The 12,254-nt window shown below is 37.0% G+C and overlaps 1 protein-coding gene across 1 annotated transcript in view; it reads left to right on the top strand.

Moving 5' to 3' along the window:
* Window positions 1-186: 186 nt before the first annotated feature.
* NUP205 (nucleoporin 205kDa) overlaps window positions 187-12,254 on the top strand; it is a gene marked incomplete at its 5' end in the record, with an annotated part of 51,475 nt that continues 39,407 nt past the window's right edge. The window contains 8 exon segments of the mRNA XM_010013328.1: window positions 187-220; window positions 4,288-4,430; window positions 5,459-5,630; window positions 6,599-6,743; window positions 7,116-7,275; window positions 9,781-10,009; window positions 10,169-10,333; window positions 11,160-11,335. Of these exon segments, the coding sequence (XP_010011630.1) occupies window positions 187-220; window positions 4,288-4,430; window positions 5,459-5,630; window positions 6,599-6,743; window positions 7,116-7,275; window positions 9,781-10,009; window positions 10,169-10,333; window positions 11,160-11,335 (1,224 nt within the window).

Raw genomic sequence — 12,254 nt, forward strand, 5'->3', positions numbered from 1 at the left:
TGGGGAAAGCGGCGGTACCCGGGGCGCTCAGGCCGCGCACAGGCAGCCTTGTGATGGAGCTACGCGGTCGGAGCTCCGTCGTGCCTGGTTAGTCCCGGCCAGGAGTGCATGAAGGTGGTGACATGAGGGAGCAAAGGCCACCGTGGTTCGAGGGGACTGTGGTAGCTCAGTGTGTGTGTGATTAAGCATCAATCGCCCTTATCCATTAATGCTGCATGCAGTAAAATGCGAATAAGAAACGCACCGTAAATGTTGCTCAGTGCTACCAAAAGGAGTCTGGAAGTGTTGAGCTGGTTTCTCTTCCATTGAGTGTTGCTAAGGATTAGCGTCAGGATCAGCTATGGTCCTTTCCAATCACAAGTTGCAGCTTGCGTTACTAAGGCAGCATCTACCCAGTATAACTAGGGAAATAAATCTACTACAAAAGGAAATTACTAGATAATCAGAGGATAACCCAGCAGGTCATCTGGCCCAATACCCCACCTTTTCCATCCCCGTAAAGCAAGGCCAGCTCAATCACGGTGGCTCAGGTCCTTATCTAAACTAGTTCTGAATACTCACAGGGACAAAGATCCTCCCAGAGGCCTCTCTGGACCTCTCTTACAATATGTGACCACCCTCATGGGAATGGATTCTTTTTCCTGATGACTAATTAGAAGCTTTGCATTGCAGTTTGTGTAAGTTGCTGCTCATCTTCTATTGGGGAGTACCTCTTGTCTCTTCCCTGTGTATACTGCCGTTCAATAGTTGAAGATAATAAAGCTCACATTCCTCTTTAACCTTGTTTTCTTAAGACTGAACAAGGTTAGTTTTTTCAGCCTCTTCTCATTAATCCTGTTCTCTGGCTCCCTATTTCAGTGTCTTGCTCTGGGAGCCCAAAAATGGACACAGTACTGGAGTGAAGGACCCTCAGGCATGCATAAACTATCACTTGTTTATGGGGGGAGTGAGTGAGCAGCTGCATGGTTCTGAGTTTCTGCCTGGGCTTAAACCATGACAGGTGGTGTATGTCATACTGACTAGTTAATAAAATGAAAAGCTCAATTCCTCTATTAAGCAAGGAGTAAGTTTTCCAGGTAGCAGATTTTGATCTAAGTGACTCAGTTACTTCCTTATCCCCTCACAGAATAGCAGCGATGAAGGAAAGACCCTTTATTTGAAACGTGACTTCGTTAAAGTGAAAATTGAAGTAGTTCAAATGAGAATACATACTTTATTGTGTAAAGAGATGGCAAGAGATTCTCTAGCCTTATAATTAAAAAATAATGGAACAAGGAGTTTTATACATGAAAGATGAGATAAAATTCAAAGCAGATGTGGCACTAGAACTAATGATGATTTTGCCTTAGGTTATAGTGTATTATTTGTTGGGACAGACATAGTGTGGTTAAGTCTATAATTTGGCAAAAACTTCAGGCATAAGTGTCAACTGCTGTTATTGCCGTAAGAGGCAGCCCAACCTGTCCTTCCTTGCTGTCCCTGATGGGAATGTCTTAATGCCTTACAGTATTTGGGCTGGTGCAAAGCAATTAGGTTGTAGGGACAAGAGCAAACAAATAGGCCAGGAAAATAGTTGAACAGCTTTTGGTAGGCACTGTGGATTGCTGGTCATGTTTATTTGGCTCAGTAATTTAATAAGAGTGAAAAGACAGTTTTGAGTGCTGAATCTCTGAACTCTGAAGTTATGTGGGAGAGCCAGTTGCAGTCCGGAGTGTGAAATTGTTCATCCATTAGTAGCTATTCTTAGTGAATTTGTCTAGGCAGGGGTAATATTGTATGATTAAAACACTGGTACTTAAAAAAGAGAGAGGATTTGTCCTTTTTTACAGGCTGTCCACTCAGATGCAGCAGATGACACTGCTAATTGTGTTGTAAATGAGGATAGCTTTTGTTAGTGTTGAGTTTGGGTGAGAGGGTTTGTTTTGTTTTTATTCTTGTTTTGTGTGGTTTCTTCCTTTGCCACAGAATAAAACTGACAATGTTTTACCTGGTTTGCTGCTTCCAAGACACTTTAGGTAGTGGTGAAATTGACTGAAACAAAGTGGTCTTGCTCTGAGACATGCTCTTGTCTCCATGCTCACTCACTAGATTTTGATTTGACTCATGCTGCCTTATTATTCAGTGCATTCCTGTAGCATATTGCCTTACTTCAAGGTGGTGTGTTGGTTGTATGAAAAAGAGGGGCATCTTCATATCAGAGTAGCTACCTCTTGCTTGCTATCTTAATATGAGCAGCCTGGTCAAGAGGAGGTGTGGGTATGTTTGACTTGGATGCATCTAGTCAGGTTTACCTTAAGAGTTAGGCCTTGATAACCCGTTAAGGGTGAGGTCAGATTGAGCTACGGGAAGTTAAAATGTTGCCTCTGTACTTGATTTTATACCACAGTGTTAACTTGTACATTAAAAACAAGAAGGGAGGGAAGGGGTAAGTTTAACCAGTTTTAGATGAAATGCTAGTATTCTGTGTATGTAGGCTACTCTGCAAGGCATAGTTCTATTTTGTCGTTTCTCCAGAAACAAAGCTGGTTTCAGAGGTCTCTGCCATTCACTATCCACTCATTCTTTGTGTGTTTCAGGCATTGCTCTTTCACTCGTTTTTATGATTTAACAGGGACACTTTGTAATCTGTGTTAATGAGATACTCTGATTTTTAAAAACAAGATTGGAAGAACTCTGGAAAATGTTGCTTGCTTTTCCCCTGCCCCCACTTCTTTGATTTGGATCATCGGTCTGTCAGGGTTAATGAATGGAGCAGGCATGTGCATGGTTTGGGAACAAGCGACTCTGAATGAAGGAGGGCAGCAGCATCTTAATGTAGCTTTTCTGCTAGCAAAGCTGTAGCATGCAAAAAACACTGCTAGCTTATAATACCTTTGGGTCAGAGACCGTCTCAGTAGCTGCTCAGAAACACAGAAAGCTACCTGCAGTCAGGCAGTGGTTGTTCTGTGGTAGCTTCCAGGCAAACAATGCAGTTGGTAATACATTTATCTGGTATTTATTTAGCAGTGACTTGTGTGTAGAATATGAAACTTTCACAGATATGAGTGAAATGTAGCAAGGGAAACATTTTGATACTTCTGTTTAGTGTGGGCCTTTAATTTTTATTTTTATTTTTTTAATGGAATGTTAATACTAGGTGGTAAGAATAATTTTCCAACTGTAAGGTTTTCTGTTTAGACAATGATTCTGGCAACGAATTTAGACAATGAAGTCTGAAGACTAGTTTGATACTCTGTTTTCATGAGACCTGATCATAAGGAAATTTCTAGTGCAGTCTTCATGCTACAGATTTTGAGTTCTGAATTATACATGTTTTAGTTGTACTAAATTCAGTTTTGAAATATTGGCAGTCCTGGGGTAACGGTTGGACTCGATGATCTTAAAGGTCTTCTGCAACCAAGTTGATCTATCATTCTATATGCAAAGGAAACTCAGTGTTGAGGAAGATGAGACTGTATTCCTAGAGTAGGGTCAGACTTTTCTTGAATAATATATTTGTGCTTGCTAGCTACCAGAAATAATCTGATCTCTTCTAAACATAGTCAGGTAATGATTTATAGTCATCTGTCTATTTCTAGTACAAGAAATTCATATCTTTATGAAGTTCACGTACAGAATGTTAGCAGCAAATGTGTCTTAGGGATCAAAAGTACATGTATGTTATTTTTTTAAATCAAATTGAGAAAGATGAGTAGATGTGGAAGAAAGTATCCTTAGGTTTATGATTTTTGTTACTTATGTAATATTGCCTTTAATCTTAGGTTTTCAGTTTCTAATTTTTTTTATTCTACAGACTGATGCAATGACGTGACAAATTCTGATAACACTACTGTTCATTTTCAATCCTCATATATTGGGTATTGCTCTGTTTTGGATTTTTTTTGTCAGAAATGGAAAGCAGCAAGCCTGTCTTGCCAAGTTACATTCAGATTCAAGGTCTGCTGTGCAGGTTTTAGTTATCCTTTAATCTTACCCAAGATAGAAAAATTACAGAGCTTGTATTGAATATCTTTATAAGACGACTTTCAGGCCCAGAATGTTGCTGCATACATCATCTTTTCTGCTTCTCTAGCTCCCTAAATGCAATTAGGTTTTATACTGGACCACTGTTGTAGTTTTTTTGTGTCTTAAGAAAGAAAAATGTGCTTTGCTTGATGGACATAACAGTCTATACTGTCATGCTGAGACTAACAGTAAGTTTAAAAAGTCTACTTATTGAAAATAGTGTAGAAATAGTCTTTTTTTCTTTCTTTTTCTATTCAAAATACATTGTTTTATTTCTTTTAGCTGCCAGCTTGTGGGGTCCATATAAGGACATATGGCAGACTGTAATGAATGCCATTTGGAAAAGGCAACCTGAAGCTATTCATCGCCTCGACCAGGTTTTAAAGAAACACAAATCGGACTTCATTTCTCTCTTCAGAAATCCGGTACTGGATGAACGCTGTCTTGTGGAATGAGTCGGAGAGATGACGATTTACTCTGTATTGTACTGTTGTATGACACACTGTTTATATACCTAACCATCCTTTTTTGTTATACACTATTACAATACATAAGACAAATGTGTTACAATAATCTTGTTCAGCTGTAAGAATACAAGTAGCTTGAATGATATGTATTATCTTCTGTCTTGTACAGGATGATTTTCTTTATAACTTTTTTTCCCCTCTCATTACTTGAATGCTATTTTGAAAGGAATAGTAGAAGTATCTGATAATCCATCAGTCAAGTATTAGCTTTTTTTACTACTTTTATATGTCTGAAATAAAGCACAAAACTATTTTGTCTGTTTTTTATCCATACTCATGCTTCAGTCAGGTTAATGAACACAAAGACCAGGGCAACACATGAATTTACAAGGTATAGGTTGTGTCTAGTTAGGAATGTGAGATGATGTGGAAAACCTTGCTGTTTCTTGGGTGATGGATCTCAAGGTAGCAACTAGAAATACGTCTTCTTTCAGTGGGGTTACTTCTGCAATAGTATATGGCTTTTTAAATAGATAAGATGGAAAATTTAACAGTCAATTATAGAGTTTTGTTAGTATATTTTAGTGTCTGAGTTTAATAGAAAAAAGAATGATGTAGAAAACAGTGCTTTGGAGTAATGCAACAGTTCTGATCAACAACCCAGCTGTCTTTTCTTGAGCTGATACAAATTCCTATTGAGAATTGTATCAAAATTTACTTTGTATCCTTTATTCTGAGTAAACTAAATGTCAACACCAATTGTATATGATTATTTTTGGTACGTCCCCACAAAGAGACCATTGCTGTGTGAGTGTAAAGCATTTTTAGGATGCCGTTACTATTTCTGTGTTTAAAAACACTGCCTTTGTTTTTATGTTGACAACCTAACCTGTCAGAACTATATTTGTGAGGATTAATCTGTAAAGCTTTATTCAGTATTTGGTGTTGCCATTTTGAGTAACTTATGATGCTTGTTTCTCTTGCAGCCAAAGAATGTCCAGCAGCATGAGAAAGTTCAGAAAGCAAGTACAGAAGGGGTTGCTATCCAGGGTCAGCAGGGAACTAAGCTTTTACCAGAGCAACTCATCAGAGAAGCTTTTATCCTCAGTGACCTCTTTGATATTGGAGAGTTGGCAGCTGTTGAGCTCCTTCTAGCTGGTGAGAAGGGAAAATATTTAAGAGCTGGAGAAATACAGCTTAAATAGGGCCTTCTTGTTTAAGTCTATGCTCAACATGAATGTGTGATTCAGTCAGGGCCTTAGAATATAGAATGTTCTTAAAAAAAATCAGCTGTCACTGTAATGTAGTACAGTAACAGTGTTCTAAACCTAATGTTCATATTTCATGCAGCTATTGCAAAAGGGAAAATAATTTGAGGGGTTTTTATGGTTTACTTTCTCTATTACTGAATTTGAAAATAGTTTAAAAATAATTGATTGAGAGTTTTTCCATAAAGCAGTGTAATAGATCTTGGCTCTTCAAAGTATGTATTAGTTATACACTGATGCGTGACTCTGTTTGGATCATAATCTATTAACCAATTAGATCATGAGAAGTATTCGAGAAAGTGACACATGCTTTGCATGTAGAAAATTGGTTTCAGAGTTATTAAAATAGAATTGTTAGTTATTACTACTAGCTGTTGTTCATCATTAACATTTTAATAATTCGTTAAAGAAGTAGCTTGCAAATTTGTCACCTTTGGAAAGCCATCTTCAAATCAACCTCACTTTCTATTTTGAACTTGTGTTTTCGATATAAATTCAGACAGAAAATTTAATTTTGAATAAAAAAAGATACTTTGCTGGTAATCAGCTTGAATTGATTATTAAGATGGGTAGATACAAGTTGCAAATGCCATTTGGACTAGGATATTTATGGACTTTCACTTCTATTTCTTCTGAATTTCTTGATGTTTTAATAATTGAATTTCAGTTTAAATAATAGCTCTCAAAATACCTGTGATATCTTTTAAGTGCCTGAAAAAAACCAAAGTGATAGTGAATAATCATGGTTGCTTTGAATTCTACACTTGTATTTGGATTGCAAATGCAAAGATGTAGAGCTGTTACCCAAGTGTGTAAGGTAGACTTTCTGTGACTATTCTATGCATTTTCATTCAACAGGAGAACACCAGCAACCTAATTTTCCTGGCCTTACAAGAGGTCTAGTGGCTGTTCTGTTATACTGGGATGGAAAAAGATGCATTGCCAATTCACTCCGAACCCTCATCCAGTCCCGCCAAGGCAAGACGTGGACGTTTGACCTCAGGTCTGTATTAGGGTGATGAGCTCATCAAAATTCTTTGCTTTGAGTTCTTTTAGGACTAATTAGGCTCATTAGTGCATATTATGTGTAGTACTTTTTCCTTTGATAGAAATCTTAATTAGCTGATACAAGTTGTATTCTCATGTTCCATGTTCTTGTACCTACAATTATCTAGAGACTTTGTATCCATTCGGTGTAATGTTTTGAGAGGGCACTGCTTACTGATTAGCCATGCACATTTAGTTACTTTATGTATATAATGTAGTTGTACATTTTCCATCAACAAACACATTTGATGGGATTCATTATATTAGACCACCTCTGTGACTGGGAATAGTATAATTAATTGTTAAATTTATATTCTTTCCAATATAGTCAAGAGTTAATATCCATGACAACACGCTTTACAGATGACCTAATGGAGCAGGGTTTGACTCAGAAGATCCTCACTCTTGTGTCACACATTGATTTGAACAATGAATTTGATAAACTCCAGAGAGAGCGAGGATTGGGCAGTGAGAAACATCGCAAAGAGGTAAATATTTGCTGGGTGTGAATATTATTCTGAATTACTGCACAGACTAGAATACAGGTAGACTGCCAAGAGACAAGGAATTATTTTTTCCTTTTTTTAATTTTTATTTTCTAGTTTCTGTTCTCTACCTTTGCAAGCTCTATTACTGGCTGGGGTCATCGTAACTACTCCACAGCTTGTACTGTATCAGTGTGGGATACAGATTACTTCCTGAATTTCAGTTTTACTGTTGCTCCCTGATGCTAGGGCATACCTTGTTTTCAGTGAAAAAGTGTAATCAAGGACAGTAAGAAAGTAACCCTAATATTTACAGTATGTGTAATTTTTTTTTTTGGGGTTGTTTTTTTTTTTTTGTTTGTTTTTTTAGATTTTATTCTAAAGACTGTATTAAATCATCTGCTCTCAGCACCATCATTATCAGCACCATTGGAGTAAAAATAGCAAACTACAGTTCACAGATTAGTATAAGAGATTGAAATCAAGTCAGGAAAATAATGCTTTTTTAAATAATTCAGTGTGTTCATATGAGCTGAAGCATTAATACTGAAGTGAGAATTGCTTGAAAATGAGTTCTCGTTTTTGTAATCCTTGAAGTTAAATGAGACTGTGACTAACTGCAGAGTATGCTTCTAGTAGGAAGAATTTAAGCATTGGTTTATTTTCTACATAATTTTCTACATAATTATTTTCTACTTCATTCTAATGGGTGATCTGTCTCAAAATTGTTCTATGTTATAATCAGTCAATTTGTTTTCTACTAAATAAACTAGTTTTACACTTTTGCTATTAATCCAGAAACTATACAAAGGATATCCTTTTGATTTACCTTAATTTACCTTAATTTAACATTAAAATTCATTTAATGCTTAGTTAGATGTTTTTTTTGTTGTGGTTTTTTTTTTTTTTTTTTGTTAATCTTTCTTTTAGGTGTATTCACTAGAACTATTATTCTACTGGAGTCTGTGCACAAATCTCTTGCTGTTAAATGCTGAAAAGTATCTCCATATGTGTGATTTTACCAGAAACAGAACACTTGTAGCTAGCTATTTTTTATTTAACCAGGTACAATAGAAACAGGGCAAGAACGTTATCAGAAGCTCACAATTTAGCTAAATAAAATATGGTTTTACGAAGATCATTATGAAAGGCCATTAGCAGAAGTTAAAACTGAGGGGGAGGACTGAAGTTAACAAATTAAATGAATGTCCTTGTTTGAAAACAGGTAGTTTTTGTTGCAACTGTTAGAAAAAAGACTAAGTTTGTTTTCAATAGCCATTGTACTTAATTGTATCATAGCATGCAATATTTTGCCACATAAAAAGAAAATTAAATACTTTTAATATGAAAAGGCTTGGTATCCTTTATGTTGGGCATGATATTTGTTCCATATGTAATTGGGGATGATAGATTTAATTTCTATTTGTATTCTGAAGTTGATACAAATATTTTCTTTGGGGGAAGAAAGTTCTAACTTTAATTGTCTTTCATGTTTCTCAGCATCCTAAAAGTTTTGTATTTTTGTAGTCAGCTGAGGTCATCTCTTTTGGGAGAAGGAGAAGATTATGTCCTTATCTGGCTATCACTACCAGCGTAGTTGTGTATTGCAGACACAATGTGACTTTTGTGTGGTACTGTCGTGGTTTAAGCCCAGCCGGCAACTTGGAACCACGCAGCCGCTCGCTCACTCCCCCCCCTTTTCCTTCCTCCCCCCGCTCCCGGAGGGATGGGGAGGAGAATCGAAGGAATGTAACTCCCACGAGTTGAGATAACAGCTCTCCAGTAACTAAGGTATAATACAAACCACTACTGCTACCAATAATAATGATAAGAGGAATAGCAAGGGAAAAGGACACAACCGCTCACCACCCGCCGACCGATACCCAGCCCGACCCGAGCAGCGATCTGGGCCTTCCGGGTAACTCCCCCCAGTTTCTATACTGGGCATGACGTGCTGTGGTATGGAATACCCCTTTGGCCAGTTTGGGTCAGGTGTCCTGTCTCTGCTTCCTCCTGGCTTCCCCTCCTCTCTGGCAAAGCATGAGACTGAGAAAGTCCTTGGTCAGAGTAAACATTACTTAGCAACAACTAAAACCATCGGTGTTATCAGCATTGTTCCCAGACTGAAAGTCAAAAACACAGCCCTGCACCAGCTACTAAGAAGGAGAAAAAATGACTGCTGTAGCTGAACCCAGGACAGGTACATATACAGTCATAAATGTTCTGTGTCGACTCGTGTCTCCTGACCTTGACAGAGATGCTGATTTAGTCATATTCCAGCATATCTAGTCAAACCTTGTATGAAATACATGGAAATATGGATGCATTTAACAAGCACAAGTGTGCTTTTTGTTGTTTAACAATTAAAAACCCCAACATTTTCTGTAGCTGTTGTCTTTAGAGTGATTTTAAATTTAATCTAGTCATCCTGATTGACTGTGAAGGACAAACTGAACATGTTACTGGAATATTTATATTCAGTGTTTTTGTCTGGTTTTTCTTTTAAAGGTTTCTGACCTCATTAAAGAATGCCGCCAGTCCTTGGCTGAGAGTCTGTTTGTGTGGTCCTGCCAGTCACCACTGAGTAAAGATGACACTCTCATCCTCATAAGTTACCTGGAGAAAGTAACAGTGGAAGCTGATGGCTCATTGGATGGTGTGAACTTGTCTCTTCTCATGGCTCTCCTTTACTGCTTTGATGTCAGCTCTTTGGATCAAGGCACAGAAGATCGTGAAGGTAATGCTAGCAGGTTTCCCGAAGAGCTTATGTTGTGCAGATGGATGAATTGTCATTTAACCAATTTTGTTACTGATCTGTAACAAATTGGTAGGATTTTTCATGTTTGTTTTCACATTCATTTACTGGGTGTTGGTGTTGTGTTTGTTGTTTTTCAAGATTTGGTGCACCGACTCCCTCTGCTAGCGGAAAGACAGTATATAGCAACAATACACACTCGTCTTCAGGAGTCTCAGCCTTGGAAATTACCAGGCCTGCAAGCTACTGTTAGATTGGCCTGGGCGCTAGCATTACGAGGAATATCCCAATTATCCGATGTGACAGGTAAATTACCCTGAAGTGCAGTTGCTGCACATTAGTATTCAGAACTTGCAAGAGGTAGAAGTCAAAGTAACTGTTACCTTTTTGAAATGTTAGTATTTGCCTTTATGATAAAATTACAGTTGGCACTCCTTTAAAGCTTTCTCAGTATGTGAGTTTAGTTGTTGAGAATTGCCCTGAAACGTACAGATTTAGAAATATTTAGTTGTTAGACAGTAATATTGCATAATGTCTCATTGAAGTGAAAGATATTTTAATGTACTGGAAATGTGAAAGATTGCATTTTAGCAGCTTTAGTATTATTTGAACGCTTAAATAGAGAATAATAAAGAATACACCTGTAAATGTTAAACCTCAGTATCTTGAGAGGACAGATCTATTTTAATGTTTTGGGTTTTTTGTTTGTTTGTTTGGGTTTTTTTTTTTTTTTGGTTTTTTTTTCCCACCCCTTAATCTGTGTACTTCATAAGCTTCTCAGGCTCCTTACTAGGTCAGAATTGTGTCTACTCCAGAATATATATTTAAAGAAAACGTAAACATTATAATTAATGTTTAATTAAGGTTGGTTTGTGATTCTTGGTTCACAGCCTTAGATTTGATTGGATAAGTGGGTTATGTGCTTTACCACTTACTAAAGAAGAAAGTTGAGATCATCACTGAACATTAACTTGTATATTCTAGTCTAGTGTTTTCCTGTATGGTAGAAAAAACCATAGTGGCTAGAAGCATGTCAGTTTGCATGTTAGCCAGGTGTTCTGAAATACGTTTTGTTTGATAACAGGTACCTGTAATTTCTTTTTTCCCCTCTTGTGATTTTTTTGTGGCCCAGCTCTTGCAGAATTCACTGAGGCAGATGAAGCGATGGCAGAGCTGGCAGTTGCTGATAATGTCTTCCTGTTCCTGACTGAATCTGTTGTGGGGTCTGAAAATTTCTACCAAGAGGAATTTTACATTCGCAAAATTCATAACCTTGTCACAGACTTCCTTGCGCTCATGCCAATGAAAGTAAGTTGTTAGTATGAATAGCAGTTCTCTGTATTTCAAACATTAGGACAGATAGCATAGAGATTCAGATATGACCCTCAGCTTGAGGCTCTGCAGTTCAGAAAATTTGTTGAGTTTGTGGAACCCATGTGGTTTGGGGTTTGTTTGACACACTGAAGTAGAATGTGACTCTTAAAACACTTCAGTGTGGTGAGATTTGCAAAACAAGCTTTTGTGGTGGTAGTGGTTTAGTTTAATTTTGTTTTATATGATTGAAATTTAAATGAATGCAGAAAATGATGGCAGTGAACGTGGGTATTGATTGTTTTGTTTTGTTTTCTTTTGATACAGACAGTAGTGTAACCCAAATTTACATACAGCTTTTGTCTCTTGTTCTTAATTCTTTTAGTAGTGATATTTTCCATATTTAAGGGGAGGAATTCTGCTTTTTCACTAGTATCAATTGTTGGGAAAACGTGCAGTGTTTTTCACTAGAACAGCAGAAACTCTGCAAAAGGATTTTAAAGAAAACATTTGAAGCAATTACAACAGTTTCATTTGTGCAAGAGCTTGTATCTGGACATGGAAAATTAAAATTCTATGAAAAAGTTTCTATTTAATTGATGGAGGCTTTATTTTGTGACCTTGGTTGTGTTGAGCTGTAGTTGGAGTTGCCAAATAATTAGTTTTTTCAGTGTGCAAAAGAATGATTTTAAAATACATTTTGTTCATTGTAACATCTCAGAATGAGAACAGTATTGTCAGAAAAAACAGTATTTTAGCCATAAGAATCTTTGAGGGCATATATGAACATGTTGTAGACAGCTTTTAGGTTTAATCCCAATTTATTTATAATCTCTTGGTGCTGCATGTTGTTTTCTCAAGCTGTCTTTTTAACCGAGAGAATATCCATAGGAAGTATAATGTCAGTTCAGACAAG

This window comes from Nestor notabilis, unplaced genomic scaffold (assembly GCF_000696875.1).
Source record: "Nestor notabilis isolate BGI_N333 unplaced genomic scaffold, ASM69687v1 scaffold9044, whole genome shotgun sequence".
Taxonomy (NCBI): Eukaryota; Metazoa; Chordata; class Aves; order Psittaciformes; family Psittacidae; genus Nestor; species Nestor notabilis.